Source organism: Gavialis gangeticus, unplaced genomic scaffold (genome assembly GCF_001723915.1).
Source record: "Gavialis gangeticus isolate Ggan-Ray unplaced genomic scaffold, GavGan_comp1, whole genome shotgun sequence".
In the NCBI taxonomy this organism is placed as follows: domain Eukaryota; kingdom Metazoa; phylum Chordata; order Crocodylia; family Gavialidae; genus Gavialis; species Gavialis gangeticus.
The window spans coordinates 127,297,387-127,317,300 of record NW_017729022.1 but is presented as its reverse complement, the minus strand read 5'-3'; the positions used below and the strand labels follow the sequence as shown (position 1 = coordinate 127,317,300).

The 19,914-nt window shown below is 45.8% G+C and overlaps 1 protein-coding gene across 3 annotated transcripts in view; it reads right to left on the bottom strand.

Moving 5' to 3' along the window:
• The window catches only part of RRBP1 (ribosome binding protein 1), a 65,022-nt gene that overhangs the window by 43,444 nt on the left and 1,664 nt on the right, over nucleotides 1–19,914 (bottom strand). For 2 of the 3 annotated variants that reach the window (XM_019516151.1, XM_019516153.1), the window contains exon 2: nucleotides 5,278–5,964. In XM_019516151.1, coding sequence (XP_019371696.1) covers nucleotides 5,278–5,944 — 667 coding nt within the window. In that variant the 5' untranslated portion in view covers nucleotides 5,945–5,964. Of the gene's footprint in view, nucleotides 1–5,277; nucleotides 5,965–16,313; nucleotides 16,395–19,914 lie in introns of all 3 variants that reach the window. The other variant, XM_019516152.1, reaches the window with a different exon arrangement.

Sequence of the window (19,914 nt, the reverse complement as noted above, 5' to 3'; positions counted from 1 at the left end):
CCACCACCTACCACACTGTATTGTCACTGCTTTGCATGCAGCCACTGCCATCCCCTCCCGCCCTCCACTCCACATCCATCTTGAACCCAGTACAGATCCTCAAGGTTTTGGGAGCTAGAACCCTTATTTCTGTAGGAGGCATTAGGAGGACCATTACAGGCAAAAGCTGTTGGATAGGCTGCCTTACTGGAAGTGATACTGAAAGTTAGCCTAGTCCTTCACTCAAAGGGAAAGTTGCTGCTGTTGACAAGTGATAGGCATTTTAAAGAAATGCATGACATGGGTTTTCCTTCTTCAAAAAGATGTCAGAAAGTTGCCCATCAGAAAATTGAGACTGGTTCCATGGATGGGGAAAATCATGCCTTAAGTGGAGAGCTCAAGAGTGACATCCAACTTGGTTCATCTCCATGCAGGAAAGAGCTGAGGAGACTTGATCCATTTACAAATAGCAGAATAAGAAAGAGACTTCTAGATCTTGTAGAAAAAGAAAATTTAAAATATCTGTAACCTGAGCCAATGCCTAGGAAGCTTGGCAGATAAAGAATTGGTGCCTTACAGGCGAGTTCTTGCAGTAGTTTAATGATGACACCTAGTGCCATAGTCAATTGGATTAGCCACATGGAGCTCCCAAAGACTACATAGTTGTCCAAACAGTGGGCTCCATCTGAACCAGAAACTCGGGGGTTTGAGTGACTGGACTTTTTTTTTGGACGGGCTTTGTGCAAGAGCTCTAACTCAGTCTCATCTATCCATCTGGACTAAAGTGAAGCTGCAGAGAGAAGCTCCAGAAGCCACCTCAGGTGCAAGATGCCTCCAGCAACTTTGACTTCTGGATGAGCAGTCTTGCAAGAACTCATTTACCTTATTCTAAATACTTCCAATAAAGGTCTATGTTCCCACAACCACCTCCAGATCACACCATCTTCCCACTTTCCTTTCTTTCTTTTTTGTGCCCTTGTGATGAATGTCACTTACTGTGACATCCATCTTGAACCCAATGCAGATCCTTGAGGTTTTGGGAGCTAGAACCTTATTTCTGCAGGAGGCATTAAGACCATTAAGGGCAAAAGCTGCTCAATAGGCACTTAACAGGATTCGTAGATTCATTGGAACTGAACATGGCCCGTCATATGTACTTCCACTGTGGCCTTGAACTTGCAACCTCAGGGCTGTCAACTGTATGCCTTAGCGCCCACGTCATCCCAGCCCCCATCTTCCCACTGACCCACCTGCACTGCACTTCCAACTTTCTATGCATTTTGGATCAAGTCCCATACTAACAGACTAGAGTACACAATGTTGTTTACCTAATGCAATTTCAAAGCAGTTGTACTAACAGGCCGGAACAGGACTTTTTTAACCGCCTTTCAAAAACCACACGTCTTTCACAAAGTGACAGCTTCCTGGAACATTCAACTTTGAGGCTGACATCCAATTCCTCACCTCTACCTCAATTTTTAGGGATAGAACTTCCTCCATGACAGGATTTTTGAAAGCCTCATACAACGAGTGGAAAGAGGTGGAACACCAGAATATTTATTTAAAAAGCTGTTCATCTCATCTTTGGCTGGCCCTTGCTGTAGACATCTGAAGTCTGGAAGGGGCAATTCAGGTGGTATGAACGAGCCTGAAGAACCAAGTGTTGAAGGGAGTGATGGTTACTTCTGAGCTTGCTCAGCTGATGCTTGCTAGGGCTAAAACTCAAAAGTCATGTGATATCATGATGAACTGCCCAGTAAAGTAGCTCTGCCAGATCCAAAAGCAAACCAGAGCAAAGCAGTAACTTTACTGCATTCAAGTTTAGGTCAGAGGAAGGAGCCTCAGTATGGACAGTTCATGTTGTCAGTGAAAGAGAGGGGTGCGTGCATGTATGGGTGGCGGGTTGGAAGAAAGCTACGTGAACTGTTTTGTTTCCTGTAGAAAGTATCTACAGACCAAAAGTTGGGTGTTGTAATGGATCCAGGCCGCAGGGGCAGCTGTGACCAGCCAGAGTCTTGTACTGTTCTGGGTTTAAGGGTCCCTCCCTTTTGTCTTCACCTGCCACTCCTTGATAGACTGGGTTGAGCTTAGAAAGGGAAGCTGCTCAAGGGGCCTACAGTGAGCCTCAGCTCATCTTTGTCAGCTGATCCTGCTGATCTCAATCTATCCCTCACATCAGGTGAGGCTTTCTTGACCCATACATGCTACCAGGGCACCTGTTGCCTTATGGACTATGCACGGCCTTTGACCTCCCCACAGTCATACCCATGCCTAGCAGATTTTACTTAATACTGTTCTGTCCCTTGTAGAGACCTCTGCCTTCTCAGCTGCAGCTTTCTGTTTCTCTGGTCACAAGCCTTCAGCCCTGGCCCACTGATTCCATCCCATCATTTGACAGTATTTCTGGGCCTGTGGCCCCAGGATTAGCTTTTCTGGCCAGTTGAGCCCATGGGCTCTGCCCTTCCGGGCTGATCTCACCCATCCTAGGCTACTGGCCCTGACCCTAGTTCATGCCCTGCTCAGGCGCTGAGCCTCTAGTCCTTTCTCCACTACTCTAACTATTGAAGCCCCATTGCTGGCCAGGCTCAAGGCAGGCATGTGCCCCTCAGGCACAGCTAAGACCTCTGCCTCCCCAGTAGTCCCAAACCCAAACTACTGGCTAAAAACTCAAAATCAAAACATAAGCACTCTGGCTCTAATAAAAACTTCAAGCCAACTGGTTGTCTAACATGCTTCTGGCCTACCTTAGGTCCTATCCCCCTTGCAGCAAGTATTCAGTGCTTTACTGGTATCATCAGGGCATTCCAGATGCAGCAGAGCCTCCAACTGCAGCTTTCCATAGCAGGAGGTCTTCACTCTGTAGCTACCAGGGCCAGACTGCCTGCCTGGACTCAGGCACTGGCTTATGAGTCTCCTAAGCCCAGTCCCATCTTGCCATGTGACTCTGCAGGCACTCACAGGGGTGTTTGTTCTGTGCCTGATGACCCACCTACTTGCCCTGCTAGGACTTAGCTCAGCTGCCTGCAGGCCACTGCTTCTGGGCTGCCTCCCTGCCTGCCCTTGCCACATTTTACTGTCTCCATTCCCTGGGTGAATTACCTTCCCATGGCTAGCCCCTGCCTGTGACCTCAAAGTCTGTCTGTTTGCTAGCACCCGGCTTGTTAGCAGTTAGCTTGTTCCCTACCTGCCATCCTTCAGCTTACCCAGCTACCCTTTCCTCTTAAGGAGACAGGAGTCTTCTGGATCCCTATTACAGGTGCTAACAAGGTAGTCCCACAAAATCCCTTATTTCCAACCATTACATCTGGAAGGACCAAACACACTCAGGATATGGTGGTTGATGGTAGTGGTAGGATATGCGACTTCTTCCACACTGAGTCTCTTTCCTCTAACCTAAACATTTAGTTTCTTCACAGTCTCCTTCATAATTATGTCTTCATAAACAAAATAATGGCACCAATATTTGGTATTCCCACTAGAAAATTTCAGTTTTTGGGAGTCTGTCTTGCCACTTTCTATTAAGTAGCATCGGCATCCAGCTTTGATGGAAATGATCAGCTTCTTAACAGGATGGCAACACATTGTCCACACCTCTCCAACAGAGCAATGGGGTCAGGACTACCACCTTGTAGGCTTACAATGCTGTTGGCAAAGTTGTACCTTGCCTATCCCAAAGGTGTTCTTGTTACCTTCCACAGGGTGTACCAGCCAACCGTAGCAATTCTGTTGGAACTTGGCAGGCTCATGCAACCCAGGGAGGTTAATTCATCCACAGCTTGAAGCTAGCTCCAATCATGTTACCTTGTACAAGGCACTTACTAGGAAAATGGTGGTATACTGCCTCTTAAAACAACTTAGTCCAGAAATGCTTAGTATAAGAAACAGATTTTTTTGTTTAAGTCTTAAGCATGCATTGAGTGTTCTCAGATTAAAAAGACTCCCTCTCTGATCTCTTAAAGAGGTCTTGCATAGGACATTATTGTAACAGAAGTTCAGATATCAGTGTAATTTTTTAAGTTTTGAACAGAAAGTTGTTCAGAAGTGAGGGAGAGAGATTCCAAAGAGTAAAAAAAGTCTCTCTAGGTACACATCCAGGACTCTGTTCTGCTTCAGGGAAAAAAGTGGATATTATGCGAGACAGGAAGAGACGAGAGACACCATTTGCATGCAAAAAAAAAGAAAAAAAAACCACACAGTGAAGGATTTTTGGTGCTAGAATCTTAACTATATTTTTCCTTGCACCCTCATTACAGCCGTTTGCTCAAAGCTTGACTGCAGTCGGGAGCAAGACACCAGAATTCCCGGAATTGTTCTTGCTCAGCGTGGGATCAGCAGACGCTGATCAGCTAGAGGCTGAGCTGGCAATGCTAGAGGCAGTCTGAAGACAGACTGTCCAATAAGCATTTAAAGGATGTTTTTTTCCCTTTCCAAAGCAAGCCCATATTCACCCCCTGCCCCACTCCCTACTAATTCTAGCATAACTGGTAGAGTTACTGCAGCATGAACTAAAAGCTACTAAAAAGGCAACACCAAAAAGCTTTGGTCAAAGTCTATCCAAAAAGCAAAAATGCAAGAGAAAATACAAGCTTCTTTGACAGACAGGTGTACAGTCTCTGTCATACACTCTCTCTGTAGCCAATATGGGAATTCACTTTTGTTAGCCAGGGACTGCTCTCCAGCTAACCCGACTGCATTCACGATCCAGCTTTCCTCTTAAAAGAGCATGCATGGTCGATAGCAAGGGTACAGCACCATTTTCCTGCTTGGATGCAGCATCCAAGCAGTTTTTCTTCTCTCTCCTGTTCCCAGGAGAAGTAGAGAAGAGTCCCGCCTACAAGCCACCCATCCACTCTGCATTTACACACAGTTGCAAGGTGCTTAGATACCCACAAGGAATGTGCTGCCTGCTCCTCTGGCTCTGGACCCAGATCAAGTTATTTAGAACCAGAGCCAAGCAACAAATCAGTTTAAAGCACATGGGAGCATCCAGCACCCGATCCTATAAACAACTGAGTGCCAAATCAAACCAAGAAGTTAAACAAGGGTTAGTTTCACAGAGAACCCCCAAGCCAGCAAGGCTTTCCCAGTCTGACAGAAACCACAGACATGTGGCTGGAATTTCAAACAATGGCATCCCAAGCAACACAGCACTTCCCAAGAGAAAGTCAGAGCCCTAGGACCGAGCACTTCCTCCCTCTCCTTCACCCCCACCAATGCAAGGCTAATCCTCCATTTCCCACACCAAGCTGCTTTAGTTACTCATAGAAGAGGGAGGTCAGCAGCAGATTTGACACTTACCTGCCTCACCCTTCTTCTTGGATGTGGCCTTCTTAGCAGCTCCATCTGGCCTCAGCTCCTCTTGGCTCAGAAGAGGATCTGCCTTTTTGACGGCAGAGTTGGCTCTTGGAGCACTCTGCTGTCCCAGTGGGCGGCACTCCACTTCCACCACCTGTGCGGTCTTTTTCAGTGGAGAGGCTTGCAGAACTGGGGAGGGTGGGCCCGCCACCACAGAGCTGGGAGCTGGCTCTACCTTTGGCACCTTCTTTTCCTTTTTCTTCTTCTCTTTTGGAGATGGGACAGGTTTCTCCTTTTCTTGAGGAGCAGCCGAAACCACCACAATGGGTGTCTCCAGGACTGTCAGCTCAGACACTGGGGCTGGCTCAGGAGCAACTTCTTTGGAAGCATCGGTTACTTCTTGCCCAGGTTCCTGCTCAGGTATTTTCCCATTAGGCTTCTCCTCCTTTTTCTTGGTCTTCACTTTCTTCTCTACAGGTTTCTCTTTCTTTTTCTTTTCCACTTTGTGCTGCTGGCTTTTCTCAAGCTCCTTCCGTTGCTTGGCCAGGGCTTCTTCATATGAAGTTTCCTTCATGGAAAAGGTGGAGACCAGGAAAATCCCAATGGCTGAAATTACCATGAAGCCTCCGAAGACCATAAAGCCCAGGGTCTGAGGGTCATATAAATCCATCTCCGCTTACTTCCCTGCACCTGCAAGATACCACAGCAAGAACAAGAGTGAGTGCCAGGATACACAGCCAGCTCAGGTTGCTTAGCACAGCATTATTTTTATTGCTAGAACACCAGAAGTCAATGCTCTATTATCTTGTATAGTACAAAGTGCAGAGTTTTGTTGCTCCAGCAAGCCTGAAGTGAGATGAACAGCTGTGGAATAAAATCTGAAGAAGAATGTTGAGGTGGAAAGGAGGAAAGAGGAACTCAGAATTCACCAGATGGTATTGAACTAAAAGCAAACTTTGGAAGGCTGACTTCCATCAGATGCATGATTGCATGTGTATAAACTCTGCAAATGGTATTGTGTGAACAGCTTTGGGCCAAGCCAAGGTATTTTTGTTGTTGTGTTTTTTCGTTTGTTTGGTTTGCTTTAAACAAAGTATTAGAGAAGATGAGATCAGGACATAAGAGCCATCAAAATCCCACCTGTTAGTAAAGCCTCAGCCTGAGACACTTCACAGGAAATGCCATTTGCATCCAAGTAAGGTCTTTCAAAGAACACTTTAGCAGAAACTCCCTTTTACTGACACTGGAGACTGAAAGGCCCCATTACCCTCCTTCTAACGAGCTGTACGAGGTTGTTTGTTTGTTCATTCTTTCTGGAACACAGTTTATGTCCCCAGGACATAGTGCCTCGCAGGAAACCCATCCCAATCATGCAGCATACAGTTGTGTCCAGGATCACAAGGGTCTTTAATGAAAAGCTGGACCAGGCTCCCTTCCTACCCCCTCCACCTCCTGTTTACTGGTCACTCTCCTGCTTCAGGAGGTAGGAGAAGAGGGTAGCATGTACTTTGCTGTGCACCAGTCCAAGCAGGAAACCCACCCCTCCCATTATTCCCCACAATGGAACAGTGCCCTCCAGGGGCCACACAGGACAGAGGGCCAAATCCAAAGTGGAGCTGTACTCACTTCTGTCAGTCTCAATTATCAAATACAGCCTTCAGTTGTCTCATGACTCTAGACCAGGAATTTCAAATTCACCTGCTCCCCAGGCTAGATGTGTGCCTAGGATTTTGGTGGCAGGCCTTGTCCTGAATTCTCAGCCCCTCTACAAGGCTGGGGGGCTGTACGTGGGATACCCCTCCTCTAGATGAGTTCCTTCCTTAGGGTCCCAATCCCCCCATCTCTTTCTAATTTTAAGTCAATGTCCATATCACCATACAGCCAAACAGCAAAGATCCAGACTTCTTCATATACTCCCAGTTATAGACAAGGCAATATTAACTGGTCAACCATGTAGGAACATAGACTTTAAAAAGGATGGACAGTTCAGGAGTCCTAAGTTAGCACCCAGAAACACCGGGCAAGTCAGAGCTTTTGAGTGCTGGAATGCATACCACCATCATCACCACCCCACCCCCTCCCCAACCCTGTCAGAAAGGTGTAATGCCAGAAGTTGCATGGATATCCTAGGTATGGCTGGAATGGGGAGGGGGCAGGCAGCACAGTGACAAAAAGCAGAGCAGCAGATGGGGCAGAGGAAGGAGCCTGGAGTGGCAGTCAGGGAGGGGGTTCAGGACTTACCTTGTGATATGCCTGCCACAGAAGGCTGCTCAGACACTACAAATCATAGCCAGGCTCCAAGGTCACTGAGCCCATTTAGAACTGAAGTGGGACTGAATTCTCACTGCTGTATGGAGCTAAAGCTTTTCATTTCACTCTCAAGAACTTTAGAGCTGCAGATGCACCTCTATGTCCAAGTGGCTGAGCCTTGGGGGTTCCTCCTCCCATCGTGTATGTGTCTGTGTGTCAATTTATCTTCAAGGGAGTTTTGCATCCAGAAATGCATGCAACTGCTACACCTGAGTCTAGCAGTTACAGAACTTGCAAAAGGAAATTCTGTTGCACTCCAAGGATATAGAGACAGAGACAGGTGAGAAAAGGTCTCAGCACAAGCTCATACTGTGGCAAAAAAGCCACAGCCCTGTGCACCCCCCTCCACACACACACACACGGGAGACATCCCCTGACAAAAGGACTGGGGCTGAAGAAAAGCAGCAAAGGGATGAAGTGGCTGGCTCAAGTTCACTCAGCAGATTAGGTGAAAAACCCTATCTAGAACCCAACTTCTCCTCTTCCCCTGCCCCGCCGTCCTCACCCACCAGACCATGCTGCTTCTCAAGCAAAAGAACTGTCTGCGTTAGTGGTTACCCGGTATGGGCATCAAGCTTGGTCATACTCACATTCAGTACACACTGGTGAGGTTGTCCTGCAGCATGTCTGCCAGTGGAGCTGACCAGGGTCATATAACCCCAGTAAGGATCTGGCTGCGAGGGATACGCAAGCAGGAAACCTCAATGCCAAGGAGGACATGAGGACCTGCTGTCACACAAACCACCCACCTTTATGAAACAGATGAACAGCCCCTTCCCACTCTTCAGTCAGATGTGTTCTGGCCCACTGAGCTGCAACTCCACTTATGGGAAGAGCCTCCCCTCTCAAAATGCACTGTCAGCTGCCCCATAAACCATTAGATAGGCTATACACAAGGGGCTGCCAGATGTGGCAATTAAATAGACTGAGGAAGTTCCCACAGCTATTAGGAGTTACTCACAAGACTAGTAAATTTGACTTTTTCAGAGGGAAGTGTACACTTCTTGCATTGCCGGTGTCTCAAGTTTTTGCCAACTCCCACACCAACCTGCTGCATACTGAAGTGACTGTATTGCAGTGTAGACTATTTCCTTGCAAGTTAGACCCCATATTTGGAATTTCCTGTTCAGAGCTTTTTATCCCAACTCTGCATTCTTGCCCCCATGGAAGAGCTGGGGCCTCCTTGGGTATTGGATGGGTGTCTACAAAGTTATTGCATTATTAGCAGTGGTTTCCAAATGCATGGATGCTCTAGCTTGCTACATAAAAATATACCAGTATCTGCTGTTCTTAGGAGGCCCACCTCAAAACACCTGCTCTCAGCACAAGGCATGGCATCAGTGTTACCTATTAGCACAGATGCAGCTTGCCACTGCACAGGTTAGGAAACTAATATTAGCCAAAGGACTTCCTTTCTCCATCCTCTAAAAAGAAAGAGAGCTGTCACAGAGTTGGCAGCAACAGAACCATGGCAGCCACTAGTATTGAGAAGGTGGAGGGAAAGCAAGCACAGAAGACCAAAAGGACCATCTGGAAGCAAGTAAGATGGCAGAAGAGGAAGGAGAGCTTAGCTTGGCCTGCAGCTTAGAGCAGAAGTCTGCAAGTTTTATGCAGGAAGACACCCTTGACCAATAAAATAGAACAGACAGGCAGAAAGGCATCCCTTTAACAAGGAGAGGAGCCAGCATTTTCCAGTATTGAGAGACCAGCCAGTCCTCTGCAGACTTACTCAGAGGTCTCAAGTTGGGGTGCCCTTACCTAGGCAAAAGCACGACCAGCAAGCCTTTGTGGCTCTAACTTTAGTCACCAGCCACTTGCTACCACTGACACCCCTGGCCAAGGGTTGGTTACCACTGCTGACGTGTCTGATGTACTGGCCTTATAGGACCTGGAGAATCAACACCAAGGGTTAAGAAACAAAACTCAAAGACAAATTATTCCAGCATTCATCCAAGGCACAGGCTGACCTGTAGGATAAGTCTCACTGGAACAAAGAGACTGTAGATCAACTTGTGCGTTCCAGAAGATCTAGTTTGTTAATTATAGCTTCCCCACAGCATGCGCAGGGACAAGAATGTCGCCTCTCCAGTACCTTTCTGAATACAGAAATAAGTTGGAACGTGGCACTTGGAAGTGCCAAACAGGAATTCCCTTTCCACTCCATTATACTAGACAGTGATGATGGGGGTTATGAATTCATTAACTGCTTGCTAGTTGCAGATTTTTTTTGCAAGAACCATGCCCCCTCAACTTATTTCCTTCTCCACCTTTCTTGTAGGAAATATATCAAATACTCTGTGCTCACATTTTGAACTAAGCAGTTTAAAGAGGGAACATACCACCATGCTCCTAGTAAGCCCCATGTACTACAAAGTATTGTTACTGGGACTAGCATCAAGCTGTGGATGAATTCACCTCCCTGGGTTGCCTGAGCCTGCCAAGCTACAACAGAATTGCCAAGATTGGCACAGCCTCTGGAAGGTAACACGAACACCTTGGAATAGGCAAGGTATAGTTTTGCTAACAACATTGTAAGTCTACCAGGTGGTAGTCCTGACGCCCTTGCTCTGTGCTTGTGAGTCGTGGACAATCTGCTGCCATTCTGTCAAGAAGTTGAGCCATTTCCAAAGCTGAATGCAAATGCTGCTGAACAGAAAGTGGCAAGACAGACTCCCAAAGACTGAAAGTCTCTAGTAGTTGTGCCATTATTATAAAAGACACAATTAAAAAGTGATCTGGCCATGTAACTGGGATGTCTAATAACCAGCAGCCCAAGGGAAAAAATATTTTCTGGAGAAATGTGCTCTGGCAAATGATCACACATCAGGCAAGGCAAGAGAAAAAAGGACTGTTTGAAACCCCAATCTGAATCAGTGCCATACTGACATTCAAAACTAGGAACAAGCAGCCTATAAACATAATGCAGATTGGTCCACAGTGGCCTAAACTAGCATTCTGCATCCCTTACATCAAGTCTCACATCAGGACCAGTCCCCAAATGCCCATCATCTGTCCAGCCTGCAGATGTAATTTTCAGGCAAAACTTCAACTTAGCCACCAGAGAACTCATCCAGGTAAAAGGTATTTGGTCATCTTTGATTACAAGGATGGCATCAAGCATGCTGGCCCCTGTAGCAGTAGCTAGGGTCTTTCATCACTGACATTAGACACTCCACTCCTGTCCAAATCACACAGCTGAGGAAGCTCTGCAATTCCCCTTACAAGCTAGACTTTAAGCCCGTTCAGGACCTGAATCCAACCTCTGCCTGGCCAAGCCCTACCACTGTAAGCATCACTTGTGATGGAGGGGATGCCATGCCTGCCAGCAATGCAAGCTGGAGTGACAAAGTGCTCTTTATTTGCTTGGTTTAAGGCCTCACACCATGACCAATCCCCCAGCCCCACCCCCAAACAACAAGTAAAATATGGAAGGGCCCCAGGTCACACACGCAGCCACAGCAAGTCACATTCAGATTCTGGTTAGATCGGCTCTACCACACTGACACTCACACCTAGAAGCAATGCAGCTAGAGATATACCAGGGCTCTGGGACCTAGCAGAGGAGCCGGGGCTAGGATCAAATCCTCCTATCTCAAGGTCACCCACGCGGCAAGTCACCTTCCCTCTGTTCCCCACCTTTTGCAAACAGAGACAATACGAAACTCATATCTAGAACATGAAGACACCTATAATAATACCTAGCATAAACACATAACAGATAGTCTAGCAGGCATATTTTTAATATAGGCACATACTAGTTATAGGGTTTTTTCCATCTTGGAGAGAAGGATAGAGCACACTTTTAAGTAACTGTCTCACACACAGAGAGAGCTAAGAAAAGGAACACTAGCTCTTGTCTTCAATTTAGGAGCTGGAACAAAGAGACTGAGGCCAAAAGGGTCCCTTGGGATCATCTAGCCTGGCCTCCCACATAGACAGAAGCCATACAACTTCACCTGGTAAATTTCTGCATCCAGGCCCTGAACTTCCACACCAAAAAGACAGCCTGTTGTTTCAAGGATCACAAGGCACAGAAAATCTATTACAAGCCTTGGAAAGTCGTTCCATAATTAGACTACTCCTCACTGTTTAGTGCAAATGTGGCACTCCCCCCTCCTCATTTGTTTAGATCCAACTTCCAGCTATTACACTGTATAATGCTGTACAGTCACAGCATGGAGTAATCATCAACATTCCTTCCCTCAACGCAACAGTCAAGTCATGTTTTATCTTTTTGTAACTAAAACTAAAAGATGAAGCTTCTGAAGCTTCCAGCCTCAGGATATTGTTGCTTTTATTTTCTTTTTTAAATGAATACTTCCCAATATTTGGGGCATATGCAATTTTTGCTATGTTGACACACCATGTCTGAACTGTTCAAGCAACTATTTCATTCCAATTTGATTCTTCCATGGTACTATTAACATGCATATGGAATACACAGGTGTAGGGTTGTATAGTAGTGGGCTGTATGGTGTTTTAGTGTATGCAGAAATGGAGACCCAGGATCCAGATCTGGTGAGGAGGGAGGTTTGCCACACCTGTCAAATGATACCATTACTATGTAGAGCGATGTGCAGGCCTAGAGAGAGAGAGAAAGCTCTAAATCAGCTATTCCAGCTTCTTTTACCTGGCTCTCAAGGCATCTCCCATGAAGCTGGCAGAGCCTTGCAGCTTGAAGCATGTTGAATGCCAGCTGGAGGAATTTTCCCTGGGGATTGTCCATTTAGACTGCAGAATCTATTCTAGCCTGCAGTGAGGTCTGTGGTACAGTCTATTTCAGGTTCAGGGGTGCCAAATCCAAAACTAACATGCACTCTCTCCAAGTCGTATCTATCCTCAGCATGGTTGGCATTAATAAAGAAGTCTGACTGTTTACTTTACCTGTTGCCAAATGGATTCTTCAGGACCTTTTCCATGAGAAGGAATAAGACTATTTCTAACCCTCACACCTAGAAAGAAAACAGGAACCTCCCTCTAAACCACAGAGGCTAAAGAGACAAGGGTTTAAGCTAAAAATGGTTCAGATACATTTCATGGCATTATTTTTTTCATGCCTTCTCTCTCCACCCCTACAAGAAAAAAGGTCAGCTTTCACCGACTGGTAGGTGGTGCTGTGCTGGTGACCAGAGCACTGAGAAGGCAATCCCAGAACACTTGAAGACAGAGAGACCACCCCCATCTCTGCTGCAGGCAGAGGGTCTTAGATAAGTGACTTTCTCTCTGTGCCTCCATTTCCCCATATCCACCGTCTAGTCTATTTAGACTAAACTCTTGAAGGAATGACAATCCTATTGCAAAGTCTTCACTGCTGGCTTGTTTGGTTTGCAGAACTACATTACCAGAGGTAAGTCAGTATACACTGCTTATCTGAATTAATATTTTACAGCAAGTTAAAGTAGAGGTAGTTTTTACCACAGCATAGACAGGAGAGATCAACACCATTTCTACACCTACGGTGGTCCCTATTTAGCCATATGGTGCTTAAACTTTGCTTCCCACAAGATTTTACAGCATGATAAGGATGCACGGTGGCTCTCTCACTGGTTAACAAAAGCCGCGTTCCTCTCAACAATGCCAGAGTCCATGTGTCCATACAGTGCCACCCACAACAGAGCCCTGGGCTTGGCAGAGTGCCCAGGGTGTTACTGCAATGCGAGGTTATTACATCCAGTTCCGTCACGTGTGTTCCCGTCCGCTCCCCCCAGATATTTAAAGTTTGTTTTAGAGTGACGCTCGAAGTCTGCAGATGGACACTAGATAAGCTGGCAGGATGCATGGGAGGGAACCCCTAGTCTGCGCTGTGAGAAGCAGCGCTATTAGATGGTCTCTACTAGTGTCACAGAACCTACGAAGTCAGTCTGTATGGTCAACCCCTCCTGTCCAGCACATGCATCCTTTATTTGTGCTTTAAGTGAATCACAGACAAGCTTCATCACTAAGTTGCTGCTACTACTGTCTCTAAAACATGCAAGTCAAATGTGTTACCTGCATTCACAGCCCTTCAGTTATATCCAAGGACTGACAGGCCGCTATTGCTATTATTTAGCAGTCACCATATTTTCCTTTTAAGTCACCTCTTTAAAAAAAAAAAAAAAAGTCAGCTTTTCCCACCATCTTTCTATCATCATCTTAGTGATTTCAATTATTTTGCTATGGCTTCGGCATAAAAAAAAATGCTGTGTTTTTGGTTGTAGCCGTGTTGGTCTAAGGACAAGGTTTGTTGAGTAGATGTGACATCTTTTATTAGACCAACTGAGTAGTTGAGGGAAAAGTTCTTAGCAAGCTTTCAGGCGCAGCCACCCTTTGTCAGGCATAGGGAGTCTCTGCTGGTCTGAGACTCCAAGGAAAAATATGCAACTTCACTATTTCAGGGAGAAAAGTAGCATTTTATAGGCTGGGAAAAAGATACTATAATATTAAAATAGCCATCACAGGTTTGTTCTCTTAAGCATATTGAGACCAAGCACCAGGACCTACAAACCCAAACACTGGCTTGACAGGAATATTCATACGCAGGCAAGTTGCTCACAGAGCTAGTTCTTACAGACACTTAACCACAAGTCATTAGAGGTAAACTGCACCATTATGACAGTTAAGAAAGAAAGATTACAAGATACCACACACATCTTAAATAGGACTGCAGGGCATAGCAAAGCACTTGAGCAAGACAGCCTAAATTATGGAATCTCCTCCTTCCCTGCAGGCAGACAAGGTTCTTTGAGTAAATCCAGCATCTTTTATCAGATCAGTTGAAATAGCTGGAACCTACACCCCTACTTCACTGCAATGAATACAAACACGTGGAAATAAAGTTAAAATTGTGGACACAACTTTGACTCCCGTATTTCTTGACTTGTATTTCTTGACTTGTGCTCGTAGCGAGGCAATCTGAGTATTCTCTTTAACAGTTTAAAGGTCATCTTTCAGTTTATACAAGTTTCCTTTTCTCTCCTAAGGATGAGTCAGAAGAATGAGCTCCGTGCTCTTTCAGAAGCAGGCCTACCACTTTATGCTTGTGCGAGCCCTGGTGCAAGAGGCAGAGAATCCACCTTGCCAAGACTATTCTTACTGGGAGTTTGACTGGACTACTTTGAGGTCTTACACTGCAACTCAGCAACCTTCTTTAGTAGCACAACTTGGGGGAAGGTCAAGCAGGGCACCAGCCCCAGGCACCAATTCAGAGAGGGCACCAGAATGGCAGCCACTACAGAGCTCACACTGCCACAGCAGCTTGCACTGCCACAACTGCAGCAGGCCCTGTGTGAGGTGACAAGTGCTCACTTCCCTGCCCAGGCCACCAACATTAAGTTACACCTCTGACCTCTGGTACGTGCAAGATGCTTGTGAATTCTAGTCCCTTTGCATGCATCTTCCCCACCTTCCTACTAAAAGTTCATGTTTAGCCTTTCTTCCAAATGGACAGCCCTGTTCTTGCAGAACTTTCTGTACTAACTGGTGGCCTACAGGCCACATGCAGCCGGCAAAGGGTTACTTTATTTGCTCAAATCCAAGACAAGGTTTCTTCCCCAATTCAAGATGGGAGAAAAAATAACCTTGGATCTGAGCACAGCCCAGGGCAGGCAGTGGCTGCAACCTCAGTTTCAGCCCAATACAGGGGAAACCAAGCAATGCAGGGCTGGGGGGAAATTAGGGAAGACCATGCTGTGACAGAGGAGCTGCTGAGGCTCCAGCCCTGACTTGGAGCCAAAGCTGAATCTGGCGCTGCAATCTTGCTGGGCTGAAGCCACAGCATGCTCCACGTCCCAGACTGGAACCGCAGTCAGACCCACCGCATAGAGTAAGCAAAAGCTGGGGGCAAGGGGTGGGAAACAGGGTGTAGCGGTTGCAGAATAAAAGGAAGACTGCCTGGCCCCTGCCACTACTTTCCCCACCACAGTAGTTATAAGGGACAAAATTTAGAAAATGACCCTCTTGTAATTAGATTCTACATATGGAAAAGTAACACCACTTATAAAGCTTTCCATATACAGAAACGAAGAATTGGGTGATCCTCTTAAATTCAAAGAGATCTTGGATTCAGGTAAATGAACTAAGATGCAGCCCCCCAAGCTTCCACCAGGGCCACTACTGCCCCAGCTGCAACAGCAGCTGGGGTCTCAGGGTTCCCCCGATCTCTGCTCCATGCCTCCACCACCCCACAGTGCAGGCCAGCATGGCACAGCTCAACCTGCAGTGCCAGGAGGGCTGCCAGTAGGAAACACCCATGCAGCACGGTGCCACAGAGGAGCTGAAAGCAAGGCGAGGCACCATGCAATTTGGAAGAGTTATGGCCCACATGAGTGTGCAGTGCAGCAGAGTAAGGGGCACCCACATGCAGCGGAGGGACCTGAAGTACCACTAGTGCTGCCCTTGTGGTTTGTGGCCCATGGTCCCCTGAAGTTGGACAGCGCTGGTTTGAAGGCATTCTCCCCCGCTCCCCCCCCCACACACACACACACCATACACCCAGGATAAAGATAAGCTTTTCCCCAAATATGGGGAAAATGGGACTGGCAGAGTTAATATTTCAACCACGAAGAAAAAGATGCCTATTAAACAGAAGTCAGGATCAAACTCCCACATTAACCCTTTGGGTTCTGAAGGGAACACAAACATTCATTTGTAATTAAGCAGAGGAATCCTACTTTTCTCTAGTGAACCATCCATTTTCATAACCAAATATTTAAGGCATTGCAGGGGGAGGGAAAAAAACTGCAGAGACTTACCCTAGCCAAGAGGACCAGAACAAATGTACCACCACGTGCAGTGTTTAGCCCCAAACCCTAGTATTCAGAGAACTGCAAATCCTGTTTTGGAAGGCAAAAGCATAATTAGTGAGCTGTTGGAAGTGTTAAGAGCTCAGACTCACTGACTTTTTACATGCCAAAAAACAAAACGCAGATTTCCAGGAGTCACCAACTTTCATAATGAATACGCCAACTGTGGGTTAAGTGATCAATTCTTTCAAAACAGGATATGAAATGCTGTCCTTATTAGAAGGAACTGCAGGAAGTTGATACAGCATCACACCATTGGAGCCACTAATACATGGAATAGTGCCACAAAGGAAGAGGCTGCTATGCCATGTTATACACCACACACACCCAGAACCCTTTTTAGCTGTTGTAATGACACTGGAAAGCAAGACTCAAGTTGAAACCTACACGGCGTCTTCCAAGTTTATCATCAACCATGATGTCTGACAGCAAAGTCACCAAGATGCTTTCAGCAGAACAGAGTAGAGATGTTAATTCTAACAAAACAGTTAAAAATCAGACCTGATCCTGCAGGGCTTGACTCCCACTAGTAGCTGCTGCTTCTTGACATAAATCTGTAACACCCTGCAGAGACCACACACACACATAGTCCTTCTACAAGTTGGACTTTGCTGTAGCAGGTCAAAATGTACCAGTAAAGGAAAACTAGCAACTTGAAAATATATCGGCAGGCATGACATCTTCCTATGTAAAAGTTAGTCATGCACTCCAACCCCATTCTTAAAAGAAAAGCACCTCATCCACAAAAACATCAGTCAGCTTTTCAGATGGAAGCCCCACTCCTTTTAAATAAAAGAAAATCCCTGCAATTTAAGTTTCGGAAGATGTCAAAGTAGCACAAAAAGTGGGAGAAGTCAATTATTACCAAAAGAACTAAAAAGTCACCTCCTCTCCAAACCCACAGGCATTCATGATTATAGTAGAGACATCTCTGGCTCAAGGCACCTCTAGACAGTTGAAGAGAGAGCCATATTTCACACTGGTTTGTGTAGCTGGAAGGCAGCTGAGTTGGCACGCACAACTTTAGCTGGAATTTCCTTTTCATTAAAAAAAAAAAAAAAACCAAAAAGAATGAGAGATAGTAGGTGCATCTACACATGCAATTAATGCAATACAACAAACTCTGGAGCAGTTTGGGCTGAAGTAAACTGTTCTGAGGCACAGCATCTATCCTGGGGCAGAGCAGTCCCCCCCCACCCCCCAGTAGCATCTACAGCAATTTGAGCTGGGGTAGAGCAAACCCCCAGCCAGCTGGGAGCAATTTATGTCCCCAGTCACTGTCTACACAGGCATTTCAGTGCAGTAAAGTACCCCACCCTAGGACAATACTGTCCCTGATGGTACTATCCTACAGCAGAGTTTAATTAGTTTACTGTCCCAATACTGGCACACACATAGACTGTGATGCTTTATTGAAGAGCTAACTAGTCTACTCCACAGTAGAAATGTGTAGATAAACCCTGTGAAACTAAGTCAAGAGGAGGTACATGTGCATGCTTGCTTTTAACCCTCCCTCCCATGCACACAGCCCTCAAAAATTTGAGGTTACTGACATCAGTTTGTTAACTAATTCTTGACAAAGTCTAGAGGTCAAAGGAATAATCATCTTCTCTCCGTTCTATCCTCAGCACAGCCCAATTTCAGGCTCACTAGGAAAGCTACTTTAAGTACTAGTCTTTACTCTCCCATTTTCCTGGTAACTTCCCTGGGAGGCAGCAATAGAGAAAGAATCATTGTTCTAGCATTTGGTTACAGGATTGTGTCCTGTGACAGGGCAGCCAGAAAAAGGAAACTGTACAGATGTGTTAACAATACAGGAGAAACATTCAACATATTCCACCACCACCACCCCCACAAACCACCACCTCCAATAGGAAAAAAGAAAAGAAAATGCAAGACAAATACACACCTAACCCATTTTCCCACTGGCCCTAGTCCCAAATACTCACACTTGTATCTTGATCCTGCTTTCCTTCTGTTCTATATTGAACAATAAAATGCAGCAACTTTGGGTGTTACTTGCCCTCTTGTTTTATAAAACACAGTTAAAGCTTAACTTAAATTGCATTCAGCTTAGGCACACAAACCACCACACAAGCTAGGCAACTGCAGCCATGTTTAGTATCATTTTTACCTTTACGAAAGTCAGAAACGTGTTGTCAGTGCCTTAGTTTCACACATTTGTCAAGTTTATTATCCACAGATATTGCCCTTCTCCCCAAAAGGTAAAAGGAGTTAAGATTGAACACCTCAGGAACACTCGCCTACTAGCAGTTTTAACAGATTCAAGATGTTTTGCCAACGAGTGACCATTTTGAAAGAGAGAAAGCTCTTCAAGTCTGTAGTAGGCTGTTACTAGTAACAGCCTTCCAAATGCCTAGCTATATTCCCTTCACAACATTTGCTCCTACGTGTGACATGCTTGGTGACTGCAGGAGGTCTTGCTAACAGAACCATGTGCAAACTGAACACCTGGTTACCCTCCCTGCATTGATTAGTCTCAACTTTGTTCAAGCTCTTAATTTTGTGGTTCTTCAAATCTCACCCCTTCTCCCCAAAAAAGAGCTACCCTATTGTACACTTGAGAGATGGCGCTTCATAAAGCGAAGTTGTGCTGTTGTAGGAAAGCTCAGGAAGTCTAGGAGTCGGCCAACATCTGCCAATAGATACCCTCTTTTTTTTTTCCTCCTCTAGGAGTCAGTGTTTCAAGTACTCACACCTTTAGGTGACTGCAGAGTACACTATTTCAAGTGAGGTGTTAAGCTTACTGTAATACTAGTCTCTTCTGTCCTGATGACCCGAGGAAGAATGTCTCCCATTCAAAAGCTCATCTAAACTTTATCACCACTACATAGCTTCTCACATAAGAAACAGAAACCACCCCAGAAATTCTGGCTTCTCACAACTTCCGGACCATTGCAGCTACATCATTTTTACACTCCCTGGTTTTACACAGTCAGCCAACCCAAAGCTTCTTCCATATATTGAAAACAGCCCTTTCTATTCACAGGTTCCTCTCCCACGTCAAACTTATCAGCTCTGGATGCCTTAAAGAGTGCTGTTCTCTAGACAGTCGCGCTCTTATACAAGATGCACATGCACGCACGCACACTAACCACTGGCCTCTCATTGCAAGCTCATGCTTCTTTTCCATAAGCGTTACTCCTAAGGGTGTCACTGGAAGTTTGTTCCATCCATTAGACATCTGGTTCCTCTTGGCTGCAACTCGAACGCACCACTTACATTTAAAATAAAAGCAACACTAAAATCATCCACAAATTCTGGGCTTCATCATGCAACTGCCTCTTTGCAAGCATGCCCCAAACCGCTCACCCAGCCCCCCTCCCACAGAAACAGGTCCTAAATCACTACTTCCCTCCTATAATTTCCCTGTCCTTACTGGTTTTCATATGTCTGCCACCATCTTTGGTCTTGTTATGATCACTGGAGCCCGTACCAATCCGTGACTCATTTTGTAGATTAGAACTGCTGAAAGCCAGTTTAGAAGAGGGAACAATCTCTTTAAAAAAAGTGTTGGGGGGGGGGGGGG